This window comes from Trachemys scripta, chromosome 1 (genome assembly GCF_013100865.1).
Source record: "Trachemys scripta elegans isolate TJP31775 chromosome 1, CAS_Tse_1.0, whole genome shotgun sequence".
NCBI lineage: Eukaryota > Metazoa > Chordata > Testudines > Emydidae > Trachemys > Trachemys scripta.
This window is the reverse complement of record NC_048298.1, coordinates 309,645,967-309,670,477: the sequence shown is the minus strand read 5'-3', so window position 1 is coordinate 309,670,477 and position 24,511 is coordinate 309,645,967. Positions and strand designations below refer to the sequence as shown.

The 24,511-nt window shown below is 43.1% G+C and overlaps 1 protein-coding gene and 1 long non-coding RNA gene across 9 annotated transcripts in view; one reads left to right on the top strand and one right to left on the bottom strand.

Annotated features, from left to right (window-relative positions):
- POGLUT3 (protein O-glucosyltransferase 3) overlaps positions 1–24,511 on the bottom strand; it is a 65,289-nt gene that overhangs the window by 31,701 nt on the left and 9,077 nt on the right. For 2 of the 3 annotated variants that reach the window (XM_034758828.1, XM_034758831.1), the window contains exons 2-4: positions 12,073–12,230; positions 7,328–7,484; positions 2,174–2,231 (exon numbers count right to left, since the gene is read on the bottom strand). In XM_034758828.1, the coding sequence (XP_034614719.1) occupies positions 2,174–2,231; positions 7,328–7,484; positions 12,073–12,230 (373 nt within the window). Of the gene's footprint in view, positions 1–2,173; positions 2,232–7,327; positions 7,485–12,072; positions 12,231–24,511 lie in introns of those variants that run through there. The other variant, XM_034758829.1, reaches the window with a different exon arrangement.
- Positions 1,908–24,322, top strand: LOC117871148. Of its 6 annotated transcripts, XR_004644161.1 has the most exons (5): positions 1,908–2,513; positions 7,284–7,424; positions 17,880–18,834; positions 20,502–20,905; positions 23,945–24,322. It is a non-coding gene; the product is annotated as an uncharacterized LOC117871148 (long non-coding RNA). The 6 variants fall into 6 exon arrangements; XR_004644162.1 differs by lacking the exon at positions 20,502–20,905 and having other exon boundaries at positions 1,909–2,513; XR_004644160.1 differs by lacking the exon at positions 23,945–24,322 and having other exon boundaries at positions 1,909–2,513; positions 20,502–22,478.

Here is a 24,511-nt window from a genome sequence, read left to right as displayed (position 1 = left end):
GGTCCCTTCATGGTCTTTCCTGCTCTGGTCTGAGTGATCTCAAGATCGATCAGACTGGTGCAGAGCCAACAAATGCACCTGGAAAGAGTGAATGAGCCCTTTATTCCTGTGTAATATGGGACCAAAATTCCATAAGAATTTAGGAATTGCCAGACTGGATCAGACAGATGTTTCATCTAGTCCAGTATCCCGTACCTGACAGAAGCCAGCACAAGGTGAATCAGTGGAAGATGCAAGAAACCTTGCATCAGGCAGTCAACGAATTACCTCCTCAGAAGGAAAGTTTCTTCCTAGTCCCCATCAGTTAAGAGGCTGGTTTATGCTCTGAAATATGGAGGCTTCCATAATTCCTGAGGCCAGATCCTCTGCTGGCATAAATCAGTACAGTTCCATTGACTTCAATGGATTTTGGCTGATTTACATGAGCTAAGCATTTGGTCCCACTCTCATTTAAAAAAAAAAAAAAAAAAATCTTTTCTATTCTAACTCTGGATGTTCTTGTTATTCATATAAACATCCAGTCTCTCTCTGAATCCTGCTTGGATCTTTGTTTCAATGATATATTGTGACAATGAGTTCCTCAGGCTATTTGGGCATTGTATTTCCTTTTATCAATTTTAAATCCTGCCATTAGGTTCCATGGAATAGTCCCTTGTTCTGGAAGTATTAGAGAGGGGAAGTAGGAGTGCCCAACTTATCTTCTTGATACCATTCATTATTTGTATACCCTTATGTTCTCTCTTAGACTTGGTCTACACTACCATTTTATGTTGGTATAACTATGTTGCTCAAGGGTGTAATATATCCACACCCCCGACCATGTTGTTAAACCAACCTAACCCTGGTGTAGACTGCACTATGCCAATGGGAGGGCTTCTCCTGTCGACATAGCTACAGCCTCTTGGAGAGGTGGCGTATCTACGCCGATGGGAAAAGCTCTCTTGTCAGTGTAGGTAGTGTCTTCACTAAATGCTACAGCTGCACTGGTGTAGCACTGTAAGTGTAAACAAGCCCTCAGTTGTCACCTCTCTGATTACACCCTATAACAGAGTTCATGTTAGTAATACAGAGCAGTGAAATGGTTAAAACTGAGACTCTGAGCCAACTTCATCCCAGGTGTAATTCTGTTGATATCCAAGGATTACACTGAAGTTACACCAGAGAGGAATTTGGTGCCTCATGCTTGAAATGTCTCTGTGCTACCAATCTGGAGCATCCAGCCAAAACAAATCACCTGAAGTTAGAACACAAAGGAGCCTTCCTAGTGCCCAGGCTCTATTTAGCTAAAGTAGCTCATAGTGACATCAAAGAGCCTCATTCCTGCAAACACTCAGCACATAGCACTCTCAGTGTATGGGATTTCTGTGCACCAAGGGCTTGCAGAATCAGAAATAAAATACTATTGGACCAAATCTTACTCCCATTGGGTGAAATTCACCCCCATGCATAAGACCTGCACAAGGCCTTAACTCCCACTTAACTCCTGCTTAAGGCCTAAAACAGGATGTAAGTGGTTCGTAGGTTTCACGCAGGCTGTCTGCATGGGGGTGAATTTCACCCATTGCAAAGTCCATTACCAGACAGACAGTCCCACTGACCTCACTGGAACTAGTAAAGGTGGCAGAATCTTTGCCTAACAGAATCTGAATGATCTGCAACTGAATTTAAACTTGCACTGAAGCCAGAAATCATGTGGATATGTGCTCAACCTGTTCGTAAGCACAGATGCAACGAATAAAACTTAACAATTGTAAATAAATCCAAACGGCAAATATTTATTCAAAGTGAGTTCACGTTTATTTGTGCTTTGGCTACTACTGCCAAAATGTATCTTGTGTTTGTCCCATAGCAATAATTTATTAAATAATTTCCTTGTTAAAGAGAACTGAAACCACACTGCAGAAGTTAGACTTCGGACTTCTTTGGAGACACTCGTACAATAAATGGGGCAAACTCATCCCTGGTGTGACACCGCTGAATTCAACAGGCTTACACCACATATGAATTTTCCCTAGTATTTAAATACAGAATTGCAAGAGTCATGTTTACATAAGTCATGTTTAAATAAGCAGCCAGAAGGGCATAATGTCTATTCTACAAAGACAGTGGACTAGTACTCAAAATATTCCCCGCTTTAAACATTTTTTTACAATAAAGGTGCCAAGCTACTTACCTGTGCCATTTCCTCAACTTTGGAAGATGTATGGGCGCCCAGAGCAAAGCTGTCATATCTGTGAAAAGAATTTAAAAAGCTGCTTTGAAGATAAACACGATCAAATTTTATAAGGGAGTAAATAGCCGGCTTGCTTCCTTTTAATATCCAGCAAGAAGCTTCCGAAAATACTTTTTATGAAGAGTCCACAGAGTTTGTCATGTTATTTCTCAAATGCATCTTATGATATATTTTTTTCATCCATCAGGTTGCTGGAATCTGCAACTTGTTAATGTTCCAAGTGAACAGCCAAGAAGGGACCTCAGATTAATGGCATTTACGCTGCTGGAATATCAGTAAGGTAACTCTCCATCTGTCATTCTAACGAACGGTTATTTGCAATCTTAGGTAATTTTCCAAATGATAAGAATTTATTAAGTACTGGGGAGAATCGAAGGTTTTGGTTATATGACCTATAACGCTCAAAATGGCCCGTGACCTACTTATCTGAAAGACTGTCTCTCTTCCTGTCCCAAATTGCCCCAGTGGAGATCACAGGGCACCCCACTTGTATAAGAAAGAGGGGGAGCTGGCAGATGGTTCTCTATAAGGCCCTGGGAAATTTGCTCCCACCAGTCCAAAATAATCCTAATTTTTCAACTTTCATTGCACACTGCAAGGCCTAACTATTTTCCCAGGTTGTGAAGGATTGCCAGGACTCTGGTGGGAGTCCTTGTAAGGAACTTCAGCCATTTTTCAGCTGCTGCATTAATGTTAATTACTGGCCAAGAGAGGGTTGTATATGAAATAATATATTTTTAGAATTGTGTTTTTTTAAATGTGTCCAGGGGTGCCAAGAGCAAAGGATGGGCACTCCTTTTAATGGAATGAGTGTATACATCTAATTAACTAAATAACCAAAGGAAAGGAGAAGTGCAGCTGATTTAAATGGGGATATTCACGCGAGTAAAGAGAGATGTATTTGTATCCATACAGGTGAAAAAAAAAATTTCCTAATTCAAATGAGGAGATTAACCCCATCGCAGTAAGATATGGTTCCTTCTCCCACTTGCAGACCTTTGTTTAAAAATTAACATGCCTATCCCCCTGCCAAAAGGACATTGAAAAGAATTTTGCCTAGTTATGGTTGCTCTTCACTGTTCAGCCCTCCTCCCAGAGGACTTTGTTTTGCTTATTCTTCTCATTTTTTCTGATCAATCCTGTCTATGAAAGGATTTTTTTACAGTCATTATTTCCTTTTGGTTCTTAAGGCTTTCACTGGACTGAGGTAAATTATTTTATTGTGCTTCAGCAGCAAGTATAAACTGGCTTGTTGGCATGTTCTGTGTATCCGAGTCTTTCTTCCCACTGTGCTTTGTCATTTGTTTGTAATGCGCTTGCAGGCAGGGAAGAACAGTTGAAAGGGATAGTATTTGTGTTTTTGCAATTGGGAAGGTTAAAATCAGGATCCCTTCCTCATACAAGGCATCATCCAAAACCAACTGAAGCCTATGGAAAGATTCCCTTTGATTTCCATGGGCTTTGCAGAATAAGGCTCTATGAGCCTGCTCCACTCCTTAACTTTGCTTGATAGCAGTTAATCATGTGAATATTCCCATTGAAATCAATGGGATTACTACTCCGTGTGTGTAAGGGTTTCAGAATCAGATCTCAAAGCCATATTTAACTTTTGTTTTAAGCTAAAATGATGTGGAATATGCAGTAACACTTAACACAACATATAGAGTTGAGCTTGTGGTATTTCAGAATCTTTACAATGATTTCTTTCAAACCAAATGCAGTGAGTTTGGTGTTCTGTTTTGTAAACGATCTCAAGTCTTATTCCATTAGAAATGGAAAAAATTCTATTGGCTGCTTCAACTTTGCATGTGGAGAATTGTTCTGTACAGCACACTTGCAAGTGCTGTCCCTACCCCAGTTTTAATTATTCCAAGCAGCAGGACATCATTATTCTTTTTCCAGTAGATCTAGCTATCAGAAATGTTTTTTGTTTTTTTTAAATATTCTGGCCAAAATTACTCCTGGTTACACCTCCTTGCACCATCCTAAATAATTCTTCCCCATCCTTGTTCTTAGCACTCTTTAAGTAATAGATGATGGTGTTCCTCTTTAGTTCTCTCCTAGTCAAATTATACAAACAAGATTACAATAATCTTGTGTCCTATATCAGTCCCTCCAGCTCCCTAATCATCCTCATTGCTCTACTCTGACCTCCATCCAGTTTGTCAGTATTTTGAAATTAAAGGTTTGTTTTCCTACGTGCAAGTAGGAAAGTGCAAGTATTTCTTAAATTCATTACCATAGAAACCGGAAATAATTTGATTTCTTTTGGTCATCAAACCACTTTCCCCCTCCTCCCCCACACACCCCCAAACATGAAACTAAGTACCTGTAGCTAGACAGATGATTACAGAGTGCAACACTAGAAGAGTGATTGCATTTAATAATAATACACAATAACTCCATGAAATAGATTCTGCAGCAAATTATTAGTTTCAGTCAGGCTCTAATCTGCAATGGCCCATGCCTGGGTTCTCTCTCAGATCGCAGTCTTTTCCTTTTAATATTCGTTTAAGCACTACACAGTACCCAGCTAAACAACAATCAAATTATGCAAGCATGTTGAAAACACTTGGTTAAGTAAAACTTAGCGCTTCTTTTTAAATGTAACACCTATTTAAACATGCTATAAGAAGAGGATAAGAATAACTTAAAACATCAAATGCCTGGAATGGAAAATAATCACAGGTTTTACTTACTGCCAACTTTGGTGTTACAACCCTTTTATTAGCCTCTTAAATAGCTCCACGTAAATAGACTTCTTTTTGCAGCCTTCCATAATATTTTTCCCACAACAAAACACCCCACAGCAGGTGAGACTTTTTTTTCCCCCCGCGTACAAAAGGGACAAAGTACCATCTAAACAGTCGCTAATACCTAGCTGTTTACAGACTTCCACCAGTCAAGCTTACTTACATGACTTACAGTGCTGCTGCCTATTGTACATCACTTACTCTCCAAATAACTTTACCTGGTGACAGGCAAAGTATTTTTATTGCTTTGTCCGCACATAAAACAAGTCACATGCCAAGACAACACCTAGAAAGGGCGGAGAAGTTTTCAATAGGGAGACGTGAGTAGGATATTTAGTAATTGGCTCGGCTCCACATCAGAATAGCCTTGCTGTTTATTTTTCAAAAATTCTGCCTTGTAATGAGTCAAGATCAGTGGTGGGCAACCTGCGGGCTTCACGCTGCCCATCAAGGTAATCCGCTGGCGGGCCACGAGACAGTTTGTTTACATTGACTGTTCACAGGTACATCCACCCGCAGCTCCCGGTGGCCGCAATTCACCGTTCCCGGCCAATGGGAGCTGTGGGAAGCAGCATGGGCTGCAGGGACGTGTTGCTGCCGCTTCCCGCAGCTCCCATTGGCTGGGAACAGCGAACCGCAGCCACTGGCAGCTGTGGGCAGCTGTGCCTGTGGATGGTCAATGTAAACAGTCTCACGGGCCGCCAGCAGATTACCCTGACATGCTCACCACTGGTAAAGATCATCTGAACCCAAGATCTAATTTATACATTTTATGTTGAAAAATCAGGATAAATATATAATCGGGAAAACCAAAGCAATGAGTACATACCATTATAAGTATCTTCTATTGCTTTTTCAAAAAAAAAGTCATTTTCATACTGGTAAAGGCTGCCAAATTGAAGAGCCCAGAATCTGAAGCCCCCTAGGCTTTGCTTTCATTTGATCTCATCCCACAAGATTGATTTCACACCAATATATATATCCCTCCTGAAACCCTATTCTCTTTCTCAGTTACACAAATGCCCCTTTATGTTGTGGGCATTTATGCTGTGGGAGTAGCCCCCTGAGTACTCCCTATACAGAGGGCCACCGTGGTTTGCATAGAGATGGTGTGAGAGCTCTATATTCGTCCTGCTCCCAGTCCCCAGTGTAGGGGTTATGCCAAGGGTGAAGGAGAGGGAATAGCTGGACTGCTGTGGCATGGCTAGTATCTGCTTCCCAGAACTCACAGGGGGCCACTAATTTTCCATGATGGTCACCTTGCTGCTCTGCTAGGGAGGAGCTCTCTGGAAACATCTGCAAGGTGACCTCATTGTCCCTCTTCAAACCCCACCTTAAAACTCTCCTCTGCTGTGATACAAAAACCTTACCAACTGTTAGGTAGCTGGTGCGAAAACAACTACTGATCATACTGACCAGTATTGTTTCATTATTACCTTGTGCTTTCTTCCCCCTCCCCCAGTCTGTTGTTGCATCTACCTGTTGTCTCATGTTATTTATTATTTGTATTATTATAGCACCTAGGATCCCCGGTTAGGACCCCACATTGTTAGGCTCTGTACAAACATAACAAAAAAAGACAGTCCTTGCCCCAAAGAGCTTACAATCTAAGTTTGTCTTATAATAAGTCCGTATGCTCTTCAAAGCTGGGTCCACATTTTTGTTACGTGTTTGAAAAGGACCTTCTACCATGGGCCCCTAATCCATGACTGGCGACCCCAAGCACTACCTCAATATAAATAATAACAACATTGAATCACAAAGAGGGGTTTGACATTGAGGTGTTGCCAATGTGTCTACAAACTACTTGAATCTATTATCCAGGCCCAGGAGCGCCGCCAGCTTTTCCGCTGCCCCGAAATGCCGCCCCCCCCACAGAGGCGGCGGAAGGTCCCGCCGCCAAAATACTGCTGCAGTCGCCGCCCCCCCAAATCACAGCGCCTTAGGCGACTGCCTAGGTCGCCTAATGGGTTGCGCCGGCCCTATCCAGGCCCCATGAAGAAGGGGCATAATGGGCTAGAGCCGCTGCTATAGCCCAGAGACTAACAACCATGCAGCTTTCGTGCAAAGCCTGAGCAAATTAAATTTCATCATCGGATGGGAATTTGGCCCTTACTTTCCACTTAGTCTTTATTCTTTCTGACATTTAACTGATAACTCTGCATTACATAACCAAATAAAAAATCATGCTCCTACTGGGACATGTGAAAAGCAGGCTGGAGAATCATCTAATTTAAATGGAGCTGTACACAAAGTTTTACAAGCAACGCATGAAACAATTCATTTTCTTTTTCTAGCTACTATTAAGCAGTAGAATGAACACCTGTTGTGTATAGCTCACCGTGGCTGCTGCCGAGTCTGGTGCTTTAAGGTGTGCTTCCTTGATTTTTTGAAGGAGAAGAGTGACGCAAAAGGAGTTCTGAATCCCAGAATGGAAGGTGAGACATTCTTTTGTGCTTGTGGATTTTGGGGAGATGACATTTTAAACTCTTTAGGATCTAAAAAAAATTACAATGTTGCAATTATTTGATTCATTTCCAGTTCTTGTTAAATCTAATTTTTTAAACCATACAAAAATAAGCTACAGCTTTGCATGCCTGAATAAAGGCAGGCAGTAAGCTGTAATTAAAGATGAGCTGCAAAAGAAGCAAAAGGGGATTTGTTCCCTTTTGTGATTCTTTATCAACACAGCAAGTTTGTAAGTTGTTTTCCCCGAGACAAATACATTTTCTTCTGTATAAAGTTTGTTAGCAATTTCAGACTATCACCGATTTCTTTTGACTGAGCAAAGTGACATACTGGCTTTTGGTGTCTAACTGGAGAATGGGGGAAAAAAAAGATACACAGGTCCACATTTTCAAAAGGAGCGATGATTTTGGGTGCATCCATGCTTGGGTGCCCAACATGAGATAACTAAATTAGCCTGACTGTCAGACACTGCTGAACACCCGCCCTATGAAAGTCAGGCCCCTGTTAAGGTGTCTCCAGTTGGGCATCTGAAATTATTAGTCATTTTTGAAAGTTTTGACCAAAGATCCATAACGGGTTGACTTCTCAAATGTGTAAGGCGCTCAGATACCACTGTCCTGAGCATGCTATAAACACAGTACAGACAGAATCATTAATTACACGAGTCATTTATATTAGATACCAGAATGTTATAAAAAACTTGTTATACCTAAGTTTATGATGGATTCGCCAGACCATTCTTGGTGGTTGAATGCTACAATTAATGTTTAAAAAGTGTTTTATTTTATGTATATTCTCTCAGAGCTTATTTTGTTTGCAGAATCATAGAAGGGCATCCTGGTTTATTTATTTTGGGAGAATATGGCCTTGTTTCCACAGGGAACATGAACTTTGTCCTCGTGGCAAAAGCAGTTGATAGTGGGTGTGAACGACAGATTGGTTCACAGAGTAAGCAGAGAAACTGCAGTCTCTGCTGCTAAAAGGTGCTCCAGTGGGACCAGGGAAGCAAAGCAACATTCAGATAACAGGGCATCATTGAAAAATTGAAGATTTCCCCGCCTCCCCCGGCCATTTTAGATCACCAGATGTGAGAGCGAAAACAGCAGCATAGAAATAGCTTATATATTGTGTCTATTGGAGGGTGTAGGGGGGAAATGCATTCTAGAAATGGATACATAACTGAATAGAAATAGCTGATACAAACTGTGAAAGGCAAGGGCAATATTCTGAGGCTGGTCTCTCAATGAAATGAAAGGTGCATGTCATAGACAGTGTTCCCTCTAATTTTTTTTACATTCATGTGCGGAATGAATTTTGTTATGTGCACCAATATGAAGGTGACACATCACCTTCATATTGGTGCACATAACAAAATTCATGTGGTGCAGATGGAGCCAAGGGGTTTGGAGTGTGGAAGGCGGCACGGGGGGTGGGGTAGGAGGGGGGTGGTGCAGGCTCGGGCTGGGGCTGAGGAGTTCGGAGTGTGGGAGGGGGCTCAGGACTGGGACAGAGAGTTGGTTGCAGGGGTGAGGGCTTCAGCTAGGAGTGAGGGCTCTGGGGTGGGGCCGGGAATGAGAGGTTCAGGTGTGGGACGGGGCTCAGGGCTGGGGCAGCGGGTTGGAGTGTGGGGGAGGTGTGAGCTCTGGGGTGGGGCCGGGGATGAGGGATTTGGGGTACAGGCTGCCCAGTGGCTGCGGTGGGGGAAGGGAGAGAGAGAGAGAGAGAGGACTCCCCACAGCCCTCTCTCCCCCAGCCCTCAACTGCTGCAAGAGGCGCCTCTCCCTGGCAGCTCCAGTGGGCCTGGGCAGGGGGAGGGGTGCTTCTCCCTGCCACGGCAGGTATGTACTGGGGGAGAGGCATCTCTTCCCGCAACAGCCCTGAGTACCCTGAGCCCAGCCATGCAGCTCAGAGGGAACTTAGGTCATAGGGTTTCATTTTTGGCTGTAATGTATCACTTGTACCTCACTGATAGGCAGACTTCATGTTAGAAAACCTTTACTCCTTTTGGAACCTAACAGTTTGGTGATAGTAAGCATGACATCAAAAGAGTCACATGAACCTCTTTGTGGCCTTTAGGTGACATTTTTGGTATACAGCCCTTCTATGGAAATATCATAGAATATCAGGGTTGGAAGGGACCTCAGGAGGTCATCTAGTCCAACCCCCTGCTCAAAGCAGGACCAATTCCCAACTAAATCATCCCAGCCAGGGCTTTGTCAAGCCGGGCCTTAAAAACTTCCAAGGAAGGAGACTCCACCACCTCCCTAGGTAACGCATTCCAGTGCTTCACCACCCTCCTAGTGAAATAGTGTTTCCTAATATCCAACCTGGACCTCCCCCACTGTAACTTAGACCATTGCTCCTTGTTCTGGCATCTGGCACCACTGAGAACAGCCGAGCTCCATCCTCTTTGGAACCCCCCTTCAGGTAGTTGAAGGCTGCTATCAAATCCCCCCTCACGCTTCTCTTCTGGAGACTAAACAATCCCAGTTCCCTCAGCCTCTCCTCATAAGTCATGTGCTCCAGACCCCTAATCATTTTTGTTGCCCTCCGCTGGACTCTTTCCAATTTTTCCACATCCTTCTTGTAGTGTGGGGCCCAAAACTGGACACAGTACTCCAGATGAGGCCTCACCAATGTTGAATAAAGGGGAACAATCACATTCCTCGATCTGCTGGCAGTGCCCCTACTTATACAGCCCAAAATGCCGTTAGCCTTCTTGGCAACAAGAGCACACTCTTGACTCATATACAGCTTCTTGTCCACTGTGACCCCAAGTCCTTTTCTGCAGAACTGCTACCTAGCCATTCGGTCCCTAGTCTGTAGCAGTGCATGGGATTCTTCCGTCCTAAGTGCAGGACTCTTCACTTGTCCTTGTTGAACCTCATCAGGTTTTTTTTGGCCCAATCCTCTAATTTGTCTAGGTCCCTCTGTATCCGAGCCCTACCCTCTAGTGTATCTACCACGCCTCCTAGTTTAGTGTCATCTGCAAACTTGCTGAGAATGCAGTCCACACCATCCTCCAGATCATTAATAAAGATATTAAACAAAACCAGCCCTGGGACCGACCCTTGGGGCACCCCGCTTGAAACCGGCTGCCAACTAGACATGGAGCCATTGATCACTACCCGTTGAGCCCGACGATCTAGCCAGCTTTCTATCCACCTTACAGTCCACTCATCCAGCCCATACTACTTTAACTTGGCGGCAAGAATACTGTGGGAGACCGTATCAAAAGCTTTGCTAAAATCAAGGAATAACACATCCATTGCTTTCCCCTCATCCACAGAGCCAGTTATCTCATCATAGAAGGCAATTAGGTTAGTCAGGCACGACTTCCCCTTGGTGACTCCATGCTGACTGTTCCTGATCACTTTCCTCTCTTCTGAGTGTTTCATAATTGATTCCTTGAGGACCTGCTCCATGATTTTTCTATAATATAGTTCTGCTTCCTATGATGCTGCCTCCAGCTATTGAGAGGCAGAGGATAGTGATGTATACCAAAGGGTGGCAGATGAAAAAATTATACTAGATAGAAATGTGAATGGAGAAAAGATCTATTCATGAGAGCCACAAGGAGGGAGGATGGGGGAAGACACTACATGAGAGGTTCTCAACCTTTTTCTTTCTGATCCCCCCTCCCGCTATAAAAACTCCATGGCCCACCTGTGCCACTATAACTGGTTTTCTGCATATAAAAGTCAAGGCCGGTGTTATGGGGTAGCAAGCAGGGCAATTGCCTGGGGCCCCACACCACAGGGGCCCCAGTGAAGCTATTTTGCTCAGGCTTCAGTCCCATACGATGGGGCTTCAGCTTTCTGCGTTGATCCCCAGCAAGTCTAACACTGGCCCTCCTTGGCGGCCCCCCTGAACCTGCTCGCAGCTCTACAGTGGACCCTGGATCCCAGGTTGAGATCCACTGCACTACAGAATGGGAAATTTGATAGGGACATTGACCATGTTGGGGTCTGATGGGCAACAGCATGCATGGAAGAAGACTGCCCAGAGTTCTTTCACAGTGGCAACCAGGCAGCAGACAGGGTCAATCTCCCACCTTGATAATCTGACACTTGCACACATTTTAGCCCTGTGTAATCAGTCAAGCTTCTATTCAAATACATTCAAACCTCTTTCATCTAAATCTTGATTATCCAAATTTGTCCCCTGACATCTACTCTGCTTCTCTGAAGCCTCATTTATCTAAAGTTATTTCCATTTCCCTCATCTCCTTTAAAAAAGCTAGACTGGACTGTGATCATTATATTTACCTTTGATTTTTATTTCTGTGGAACTAATGCAGTTTATATGAAGCTAACACTCATTCTTTCATCAGATAATGCCTACTGTATCTATTTGCTTATAATCTTTCCAACTATTATAACTCTAGGGTAAGAAATACCAACAGCTTTGTAATCTGTTGCACGGTTGTGCTTTTAACACAATTACTTCAAAGGAACACATTTCCCTTTTAAAATGTTATTTTGTAAAGCTCTGATGTGAGAAAGGGTTGAACACAATTTCAGAAACTTCTTTCTTACTGAACTTTGAGATGCTTTGCTGCATGGTTTTGGTGATCATCACATAAGAAAGGGATCTGAAAAACTCGCTATGACTCACCGGTTCTTGATGTCTTTCTTAGCCAATGTGCTAGTGGTCGTTTTAACATTCTGTTGACATCAATTTCATTCCGAAATTTTTTTCTCTGTATTTCTTCAAACCATTCTCCTGTCACTCCCTGTAGTCCAGTTACATCTTGCTTTTTCTTCTGAAGTTTGCTAAAAAGAAAAAATGCCAGTCAACTTTTTCAACTAATTTAGAAATTTACCTTCTATTACTGTTCACCACTAGCAACTCTCCTTTCCCTCATGGAAACACTTATGCTTGATTTCTACAAATCAACTTACTTAAAAATAATGTGTAAAAGCAAACCAAATAAGGATTTAGGACATGATCCATCAAAGTCAATGGAAAGATTCCCTTTGATTTCAGTGAGAGCTGAAAGCCCAGTTCAGCAAGGTATTTAAGCACATGCCTAACTGTGACTTCAGGAAACTACCCATATGCTTAAGTTAGCCTTCTGCCTTGCAGAACCGGGGCCATAATGCATAAACATATACATCTTACAACTCATTAAAGCTTAAATTGAGGGTCTGTCACATCAGTAACCTAAATAATATATATATTGTAATTAAACCATTTTTGAGATTTTTCATCCTCATATTTCTGTAGGGGAAAAAAAAAAAAACAGTAAAATTGTTCTTGTCCTAATAGTAAACTATTTGCAGCAAAGACTGTATTTTGTAAAGCACTCAGCAGTGTGGGGTCCCTGTCTAGAGCTTTCAGTGTGTACTACAAACACAATACTAAATGCAGATTGTATAGCTATGCACTGTCAGTTAAACAAGATTATTACTCTTCTAACTTTCATTACTGCCTCGTGGCTTGCCCGTATTTAACATTGTGTATAACCAACCTACAATTTATAGATTTCTCCAAAGCAGATTTAGGCATGGATTAAACTATACAAATGTGGCTTGGACAAGGTACCAAACAAAGAGAAACTGAACATCAATTGTTATTTTTATTCAAAATAACTGGTCATATGAATAGAGTATTTATTGGGACCTAAAAGAATAGTTTGCAGATGCAAAAAAGTCTGAATGATGCATGTTGCAGGGTGGACTGGGCCCTTACAGCAGAAACTGCTCCAGCCCACCTGTGCAATGTTAACAGCTCTGATGGGGCATAACGGAGGACAGGTGTCATCTGTAAGAGCAGCAGGAAGATACAGAGAAGAGTTGTAGTGAGCAGGAGGCTGCTGTGGAAGACTCTGACAGTGAGAAGGGTTTGGACCTGGAAACCAAAGCCAAAGAGTTGAAGAAGGCTGAGGGCTGGAAGAGTAGAGGGGTTTGACTGCGGACCTCTCAAAGATGGAGCATAGACAACATTGGGAGGGTGTTGGGCCCTTTCCTGGAGATGAAAGGACTTCAGGTAGGAAGACTGGGGAGCATGTGCTGGAAAGAGCAGGGAAAGACTTTAGCTAGAAGGGGCTGAAATAGCTGCTTGATTGAAAAGCAGGCTGGGATTGGAGAAGAACTCTGAGACTAGCAGATTAGAATAGGTGGTGTATTGATGGACTACATTTTGAGACTTTGAGAATGGTTTGAATTGTTTATGTTAATACAGCCAGATCCTAAGGAGGAGTATTGCTGGCCATGAGAAAGCCTCCAGCACAGTTCTTAAATGCTCCTGAAGAGGGTAAACAAAGGCAGAGTGCTGCACAGCCAACCCTGGCTATGCTGGGGTGCTCAGCATGTGGCCAACCCTGTTACTGTGTGCCTGGATTGCAAAACTACTGCAATGTCATTTGAAAGCAAGAAGTGCCACATCCACATGGTATTTCGGATGGGGAGAAAGCCTTTGCGTGCAGCCCTGTGACCGAATGTTAGTGTTTAACAATGGCTCTCAAAAAATCTTCCCTGTGGTGAATCCCACGACTCAGGGTGCCTGTGCTCTGAGAGGAGGGTTACAGGCTGAGAAATCTATTCACTTATCGATTTACATACGATCACTTTCTGTCTCTGTTGGAGAGAGACACCACTGCTGGCAAACAAGCTTACATTAAATGCACATGCTGGAAACACTCACACTTCTTCCAGAAAACAGTACTGAGTAGTGCATTGTTCAGCTAATGTCATTTAAAGGAAGGTAGGCTCTGGGTAGACCTTTATAGGTAGGTTTGTGGAGATTTCCTTTGGGGAGGATTTTTAGAAAAACAAAAAACAACTGGATATTTGGTGCAATCTGATGCAAAGGCAAAAACTCTACTCTTCAGGAAATCCTGGATGATTAAGAAGTATTGAGGGAGATGGTGAATTCCATCAGAAGCAGGAAAAATCACCCCCGCTCCCATGTCAAACTGCTGGAAGAATTTGAACAAGATGAGCCACCTCCATTACAGCCTTAACACAAGGGATTCAATTAGGGTGACCAGACAGCAAGTGTGAAAAATCAGGACGGGGGTTGGGGGTAATAGGACCCCATATAAGAAAAAGACCCAAAAATTGGGACATCTGGTCACCCTAGATTCAATATATCAGAGAGAGTAAAAATACAGACACAGAACTATAAATGCAGCACCTGGGGAGAGTCTGCAGTCACAAGGAGCACAAACTGCCTCAGAAACAAGCATAGACCTGCTTTGCTGGAGTTCTGAAAGATGAGAACATCTATAAGGCATCCCCATAGTCTCTTTGAAAAAAATAAGTATAAATTATTAGTCTGATCTGTGTAAGATGTAATGATATGACAGATCAGAAGTTACATATATATTATATCAAACCAGTTTAATTTTTGGACTTATTTTTTAAGAGGAAAACAGTTCAAGAAAGGCAGGTGAAAATCATATTCAATTTATCGCCATCTAGTGGTAAAAAGCAAAAAGTGTTCCGAAAGTTGATGAAAAACACCTGAATTCCCTACACAGGGCTTTGGAACGGTTCTGGCTCCGCTCCAGCTCCAGGCAAAAACCTGCATCTCCACTGCTCCAGGTCTATTTATATATATAAATATCCTAACCATGGCCTCAAAACTTTTGGAATTTTGGGGCAGTTTTTTTTTTTAAATCTATTTTTAAGATTTGCTCTCCTGCTAGGTCAAGGTGTAAAAACAAAACAAAAAAAAAATCCAATCAGCCCTACACTCTAATCTGTTGGATGAATAGATGTTGATATTTCATTCCAACTATATAACATTGCAAAGATATATTTTTTTTTAATTCATGCACTCTAAAGCAGTGTAAAGTTTTTACTGGCATTTGTTTTGGATGATCTGCATCTATTACTTGTGCAGGATTTGATGCTTATGAATAATACAGTTCTTCCAAACTCATGCAAAAAACTCCCCAGCCCTTATGTCATACTATATAACTAGATTATGATATGTTATACATATATTATCTTTTATGATATACCATCTAAATACTGATCCCCTCTCTTTGGAGGAGCTCCCATCAACACTATCTTACACCCACTATACATTTGCCCAATCACGTCTACATGGTCCCCCTAATCCATGCTGAACAACAATATTAAACTACAAGGAAAGCAGTTCTTGAGAATATAAAGTAATTAACAATCTTGTGTTGTAATCTGATTCCAAATATAGACCATGAAACGTGCCTGTGAGTCACTGCTGTTATTATTTGGATTGCAACACTGCTGAATAAAGCAGAAAACAAATTAAATATTGAGACAGTGTCTGTAACACCATCTAAACCCTAACTGCCCTCTTCCACTCCAGTTCTTTCATGGCACCTATTTGAGCATCTTGGGAGGAGACAACAGTGTGACTAGCAAAACTACCTCCAAAAACTTGGAGGATAAAAGATTATTTCTAGGGCCCTACCAAATTCATGGTCCATTTTGCTTAATTTCACAGTCATAGGATTTTTAAAATAATAAATTTCATTATCTCAGATATTTAAATCTGAAATTTCATGATGTTGTAACTGATGGGGTCCTGACCCAAAAGGTGGTAGTGGGGGGTGGTGGTCGCAAGGTTATTGTAGGGGGGGTCATAGTATTGCCATCCTTACTTTTGTGCCGCTGCTGACAGCGCTGCCTTCAGAGCTGGGTGGCCGAAGAGCAGCAGCTGCTGACCGGCAGCCCAGGTCTGAAGGCAACGCCACCAGCAGCAGCAGCGCAGAAGTAAGGATGGCATGGTATGCTATTTCTACCCTTACTTCTGTGCTGCTGCCCTCAGAGCTGGGCCCTCGGCCAGCAGTCGCCACTCTCCAGCTGCCCACTGCCACCCTTACTTCTGCGCTGCTGTTGGCGGTGCTGCCTTCAGAGCTGAGCACCTGGCCAGCAGCTGCCACTTTCTAGCCACACAGCTCTGAAGGAAGCGCAGAAATAAGGGCAGCAATATCACGACACCCGCCCCCACAGTAACCTTGCAGCCCCTCCCCCCCCCCATGACCCCTTTTTGGGTCAGGACCCCCAGTTTGAATAACACTGGTCTCCCCTGTGAAATCTGTATAGTATAGGGTGAAAGTACGCAGAAGACCAGATTTCATGGTCTGTGATGCGTTTTTCCACGGCCGTGAATTTGGTAGGACCCTAATTATTTCCAAGGACTTCACCCAGAAGGCTGACTGTGTTGGCTGTTCAACAAACTATAACAGGTACAATCCTGAATGACCCCTCTTTTCTAACTTTTCCGCATCATTATCTCAAATAATATCTCAACTATATATTGCTCAATCCGCGAACAATTTCATCACTTTTTTTTTTTATATACACACCTCTTCCATATTTGCATAAACATGTCCTAATTCTTCTTATGTAGGCCTGGAGATGGGGAGGAAGTGACCCGAGCGTTTTTGTTTATGCTTTGAATGGAACCTACTATCATTAATATAATTGCAGAGAAAGCTACAGTCTCAACATGGCACTTCCTGTTGTGACACTTGGGAGCTTCTACTGCTAGAGAAAGAGGAAAAGTATCTTTTCTACCATCCTCATACTGTAGAAGGGTGAGGGAAGGAACTAGTAATGTAACAGAGACTGGGGTGCTGAGCAAGAGCCTCTGAAAGATGCTCTATAACAACCTGCTGTTTGCTTGTGAATGAGGACCCAATTCTGCTTCTACTTGAGTCAAAAGTAAAACTCCCATTGATTTCAGTAGGAGCCAGATCAGGCCCTAAATGATCCTTGAATACAAAATGGCAAACTATACATGTTGCAGTATCCTGGGAAAGAGGAAGACTTCATAGGGGGAAGGAGGGGCAGACCAGAAAGAACTCATCAGTTCAAGGCAACCAGTGGCTGAGAAGGCAAAGCTGAAGTGGCTACATGAAAAAGAAAACAAAACTGTGCCCACAGCATTAGATACCAACTATTGCAGTGCAAATAGTTTGCAGCAGTCATTCAAGGAATTTATTCTTTTATTCTGCTCATACTTGAAGTGGGTTGCTTTGTCAGTGAGGGGTATACAAACACATTGGAAAAACAGCACTAGAAAACCATTTTTTGGTCTAATTGGGACCCAAGATTTCTCTTTACAAAGAAAAGCATCTTTCCCTGGTATTTCAATTTACTACCTTCCTCCTGCTTTATTCTGTATGCCCCTTTGGTGAACTCTCTATCCTTGGCTTATGTATCTAGTTAATTTTGACTCAGTTACTTCAATCACACATCCCTCAGAATGCATAAGCCAGCAGTTCCACTAATTTATTTATGTATGTATGTATATAGTAACGATATAAGAGATATTTAAAGATACATGGGCAAGATGTCATCTTTAAAAAAAATTCCTCTATGTGTTACTAACAATAGCTTATATTATTACAGCTGAGAGAATTTAAGATCTTACTTATGTACTATTTATGCTCTTGTTTTCTTCTTGTACTTCTTTCAACTTAGATAATGAAAATTTCACTTTTCTGTTGGAGGCACACTGCAGGAGTATTAAGAGCCAGAAAGTGAAACTGACTACATCTGGGATGCACACACTATGGAGATTTCTGTAAAAGGCTGTAATCCTGCAAAGGTTTATTTATCTAACATCTTCATGTCTGTCATATTAAGAATGTGCATATTATGTCTCCACAAAATTAGTGTCTAAATCTGAAAATGTTTATAATGAATTTTTTTTAGAAGAACAAAATAGTTTTTGTCAATAGTGGATTGGCAAAACAATACAAGGGTTGGGTGTAGACTAGTAGAAAGTGTCCTTTTAACCTGTCACCTTTCATTTTCTCTCAATATTTCTTTGTTTTTCCTTCTCTGAATTTCTTCACATGGTGGCACTATTATTTACTGCTTTTACAGCACTCATAATCAAACGAACAGTAAAGGGTGTTAGGGATAAAGGTCACAACAAGAAGATTGCGCAATATATACATTCAATCTTTTGCCCTCTGAGGGCCAGATCCAAAGCCCACTGAAGTCAATGGAAAGACTCTTCCCACTGATGCAAGGAAACGCCTCAAAAGTAAAGGTACAAAGGATTTTTGGGAATGAAACCCCTGACTCCGTAGATCAGCCTCTCAACTCTAGTCCTCTGGCCCTCCTCTCTCTGGCTGGATACCACTTTAAGGAGCTGGACCGTCAATGGGCAGAGACCCACTCCTGCACATATCTCCTACATGCACCCTGGAATGCAGTTACTGCTATTTTAAGTGGGAACATCTTAAGGCAAGTCTACATTACAAAATTAAGTTGAGCTAAGTTACGTTGACATACAGCCATTGCAGTAATTACATCGCTTTTGCGTGTCCACACTATGTCGACGGTGCACATCTTCACAAGGAGCGCATGCACTGATTTAACTGTCATGGCGGGGCATTGTGGGACAGCTTCTGAAAGGCAGCAACAGGTAATTTAAGCAACGCAGTGTCTACACCAGAGGTGGGCAAACTACGGCCCACGGGCCCATCCTGCCCGGCCCCTGAGCTCCTGGCCTGGCAGCTAGCCCCCGGCCCCTCCCCTGAAGCTATGCCACCACACAGGCAGCGCTCTGGGCGGCGGGGCTGCGCGATCATGCAGGACAGTGCGGCAGTGTGTGTGGCTCCAGCTAGGAGGCGCGGCTCCAGACATGCTGCTCTGAGCGGCATGGTAAGGGGGCCGGGGGAGTTGACTATGGGGCAGAGGGTCCTGGGGGACAGTCAGGGGACAGGGAGCGGTTGGATGGGGCAGAGGTTCGGGGGGGCAGGGTACAGGGAACAGCGGGGATTGGATAGGGGTCAGGGCAGTCAGGGGATGGGGGGGTTGAATGGGGGTGGGGTCCTGGGGGGCGGTTAGAGGTGGGAGTCCCAGGAGAGAGCGGTCAGGGGACAAGGAGCAGGGGTGGTTGGATGGGTGGGGGATTCTGAGGGGGGCAGTTAGGGGGCAGGAAGTGGGAGGGGTGGATAGGGGGTGGGGGCCAAGCTGTTTGCGGGGCACAGCCTTCCCTACCTAGCCCTCCATACAGTTTCATGCCCCAATGTGGCCCTCGGGCCAAAAATAGTTTGCCCACCCCAGTCTACACTCATACTGTGCCAACCTAAGTATGTCAACCTAAGCGCTACACCTCTTGTGGAGGTGAAGTTATTAAATTGGTGTAGCAGGCCTGTTACATCGGTGGGAGCTACATTTTAGTGTAGATGCTTAGAGTTAGGTCAATGTAAGCTGCCTTAACTCAACCGAACTCTGTAGTATAAACCAGGGCTTGGCTGTGGCTATTTGATTGCTGCCTCTAGGAGAGAGAATGCCACAGATAAGGGGTCCCCCCCACATCCTAGCACTGAAACTGCAAGAGCCCTGTTCGCATTAAGCATCTGCAGAAGGTCTTATGGATGGGGGTGGGGAATATTTTAGTGGAAGCAGCACTCCTTTATGTTCTCTGCCCCTTCCAGGAGTTCCACCTCCTCTAAGTCCTCTCCCCGCCCCTGCTCCCAGCCCCCTTGTAAAAAAAGCCTCAAAATCTGTCCAATATATTTTCCTTAATGAGCTATGACAATAAAAACTGCTACTGTACATCACACAGCTTCAAAGCCCTTAGAGCAAAGGAATAATCAGAGGTACCACATACCAGACAGATGCCAGAACATCTGGGAGACAGAACAATAAGTGTGTGAACAATGTGTATGCTAGCTCTAATCACAAGTTTATACATTTAATTCCACACTGACTGTATTCTGGTAAAGCCTAACTCAGTACGAATGTAGAGGTTAAATTTTAATCAGCCTACAAAGAAACTGATTCCAGAAAACTAAGCTATCATATATCTGATGTAAATTAAATATCATCTCTGGACTCCCTGGGTTTTAACCACAGGAGCATCCTTGCATCCTATACTTTATAGTTGTCTTTGGTGCTGTAATCTTAAAATGAGCCCCCTTTAGTCACCGGCAATAGGCTACCTGCATTTCCTCCCACCCACTCCAAAGCAGCAACTTAGCGTATTAAACTATATCCATGAGTTTCCTTATTCTAGATGTTATTTTTCCTTTATTTAAGCCCAAAACTCCATCTCCATTAACTGCTGTCTGTTCTCCTGGGCAGGAGCATAGGCAGACAGACTGATTGGAAGTGGAAACCATTGGAACTTCATAACAAGCTGCCAGTGGGCAGCTACAGGAGCAAGAAGCCAGATTCATCCCCATGGCGAGTACACAAATTACCTCTGTATGACAGCTCACGAAGCAGGAGTTCAGAGGAAGCTAAGAAATCAGGAGTTCAGATTGTCTTTAAGTCAAATAATGCAAGTCCTTAAAGCACAGAACACTACAAACTGAGACCACGATAGCTAAGTGTATTCATCACCCAGCTCAAGCTATATCGACGTTTCACAACCCCTCCAGCCATTAAACCACTTCATTACCAGAGGCTGAAAGAACAGTCAGAGAGGAACTTTGTATCACTGAATCTTGACATCTGAATCTCACTATTACCTTGTACGAGACAAGGTGGGTGAGGTAATATCTTTCATTTGACCAACTTTTGTTGGCAAGAGATAAGCTTTTGAGCCACACAGAGCTCTTCTTCAGGTTTTATCTTGTGTGGTCAGTCGTAGTTTATCGTGAAGATGTTATTTTGTGCCATGGTGCTATCAGGGAACAAGTAGACAAGGCAGAAATTGGAGTATCTTTTTACTGGATCTATGAATAGGTTAGAAAACAAGTTCTTGAGTGACAGGTCATTAAGGGCATTATAATTCCACAGCTGTCAGCTGCTCTCTGTCTAGAAAGTGGGCCTGATTTTCAATTGTCCTGAACCTGGTTCAGTCATTTACCTTTATGCAGAGTGCATTATGGGTGTACAACACTACTATTGTGATTTGGTAATGTTCCATAACCAATTTGTGCTGTTTGTGAACAGGTATAAATTACTATAGGAGCTGCAGGACGGGGGGGGAGGGGAAATCAGTTTGTGCAGAATGGCTGATGTACTGCACTTGTTATCACACTGCCTATGACCAAGATGTTCACAAGCTACCTAGCAATATAGTAATAAAACAACTATAGGTTCATGATGCAATTGAGGGGAAGAATGTTTATAATCTTTTAAAGTATGCTGTGTGGGTGTGTAAATTCCAAATGGTGGGTAAGGGAATGTAGCTACTGACATAACCTGACTGATTAGAAGTGACTCTCTTAGATAATGTCCCTTATAGTGGTTTTGATTTGTACGTAATCAAGACATGTCTACTCTTCCAGTCTAATGAGTTTTTAGTGGGTCATGAAAAAAAGATTTTTCATAAACAAATACCATCTCAGTAGATAATAACAACACGCTTAGGGAAATCATAGCAAACCCCTGCTCTTCCATGCAGGTGACTTATATACACTTGGTGTATGCAGTAATATATACACTTGGTGCTTTAAATGTCATACAACTGAAAACAATTATAAGCCAAATCTGGGAGAAAAAAATGTAATCAGAAAAATCTAAATGACAATGGTTTAAGAACACTCTACTACACTGTTTTTCAAAATTCGGGTCGCGACCCAGTACTCGATCACGGCACATCAGGCACTGGGTCGCTCTGGTCAGCACCACCGACCAGGACATTAAAAGTACCGTTGGCGGTGCTGCCCAGCTAAGGCAGGCTAGTGCCTACCTGTTCCGACACCACGCTGCACCCCGGAAGCAGCCAGGAGTGGGTCCGGCTTCTAAGCAGGAGGGCCACGGGGCTCAGCGTGCTGCCCCTGCCCTGAACACCGGCTCTGCACTCCCATTGGCCTGCAGGCAAGAGTTGTGCGAAGCCGCTTGCACACCTCCACCTAGGAGCCAGAGTGCTGCTGGCTGCTTCCAGGGCGCAGCGCAGTCCGTGGTGCCAGGACAGGTGGAAAGCCTGCCTCTACACCCCGGCTGCGCCACTGACTGGGAGTTTCCAGAGGTAAGTCCGCAAACCAGCCCTGTGCCCCAATCTCCTGCCCCAGCCCTGAGACCCCCCCCAAACCTGAACCCCTTCCTGCATCCCAAACCCCTCATCACCGGCCCCACCCCAGAGTCTGCATCCCCAGCCCAGAGCCCTGACCCCCTCCCACACCCTAACCCCCCTGCCTCAGCCTAGAGCCCCCTCCCACACCCTGAACCCCTCATTCCCAGCCCCACCCTGCAGCCCTCATCACCACACCCCAACCCTCTGCCCCAGTCCTGAGCGCCTTCCACACCCCAAATCCCTCATCCACAGCTCTGTTGGGTCGCGGGCATCAACAGTTTTCTTCAACTGAGTCCTCAGAAAAAAAGTTTGAAAGCCACTGCTCTACTAGATCTCCAAAAAGCCACAATCAAGGAAGAAGGCTATACTGGTTAAAAAAACCAACCTGGTTTAGAGGGTAAGTGAAGGCAGCTATAATATATATAAAAAAACAAATCTAAGAAAGGGGAAGTTGATAGTGATGAATATAAATCAGAAGCTAGGAACTGCAGAAAATGTATAAGGGAAGCAATAGGTCACAAGGAGAAAGCTATAGCCAACAGAGTTAAGGACAATATAGAATGTAAGTATATTAGGAACAAAAAGAATCCAAATCGTACTGGAAATGGTAGAATCATCAATAATAATGGAGAAAAGATAGAAGTGTTCAATAAATATTTCTAGTATGTATTTGGGGAAACAGATATAGTCTCATTATACAAACACTCTCCTTTCCACTAGTATCTCAGGAAGATGTCAAACAGCAGCTACTAAAGTTAGATATTTTAAAGTCAGCAGCTCCAGATAACTTGCATCCAAGAGTTTTAAAAGAGCTGCCTGGGGAACTCACTGGACTGTTAATGTTGATATTTAATACATCTTGCAATACTGGGGAAGTTCGAGAGGACTGGAAAAAAGCTAATGTTGTGCCAATATTTAGAAAGGATAAATGGGTAATTATAGGCCTGTTAGTCTAATATCGATCCTGGGCAAGAAAATGGAGCACTGATACAGAACTCAAGGATTAGAAAAAGTAATTGCACTCCTTGAGTCTGTTAAGCTAAATAAAAAGAAAGTTAAGGGGTGACTTGATTACAGTCTAAGTGAAGGGCCAGAATCCATGTGCTGTTTATGTAACAACCTAATATAGACTATGTCAGCTCTTTTTACAGGCCCAAAGTCTAGAGTTTGGTCAAGAGGCCAGAGGCCTAGTAAACAGTGAACAATATTAGCTAAGAGAAGCAGAGCAAACAAAAGATAACTTTGCTTTTTACTAAAATAAGCTTAGTCAGCAAAATGCCAGGTGGGGAGCAATAATTGGCACTCTTATCTGAAGTTGCAAATAGGCCAAAGGAATGAAAGGGGCCTATTGAGCCTGGGTCCGTTCTTCTGTAGATGATGTTCTCCCCACGCATCAACCTTGAGTTTATGGAAAAGGTTCAAGCATGTCAGTCTGAGATGTGACAACCTCCCTGTTGCTTCCCACAGATACCAGTGCCTGCCTTAGAAACACAAATGAGCAACTGAAAGACAATCTTTATTGCCATGTTCTTTTCATTTGTCTTTTTGTTTTAACTGCTAGGTATATACCTGTTGGACAATCAGAAGGGCTACTTCATTCCTATGGACCCCAAATCAGAATTCAACATATATATTTTATACTAATATACATTTATACATTGTTTGAAGTACTAATTGTATGTTACTTGTTAACCTAAAACCATGGGCGGAGACATTATGCAATCTTTGACCATTGGCTACTGTGCTTATCTTGTCTTGCTGCTAGACCTATCCAGGGGTTTGGGACTACCTACCCCGTCACTTTCCTCTGCCCATGGAAAATCCATATAAGTTACTGTAATCAACTGATTGACAGTGTCTCTGAGCCTAATAAGCAAGGTGACACTCCACCAGCGCTGTGCGTAATAAACCCACCTGCTTGATTCTACACGGTGTCCGTTTTGTGTTCCTTCAATAAGTATCTACGGGGGAACAAATATTTGATAACAGGGGTTCTTTAATCAAGCAGACTAAGCAGGAAAAGGAATGACTCAAGCCAATGGCTGGAAATTGAAGCTAGACAAATTCAGACTGGAAATAAGAAGTGAAATTGTAACAGTAAGCATAATTAACTATTGAAACAGCTTGT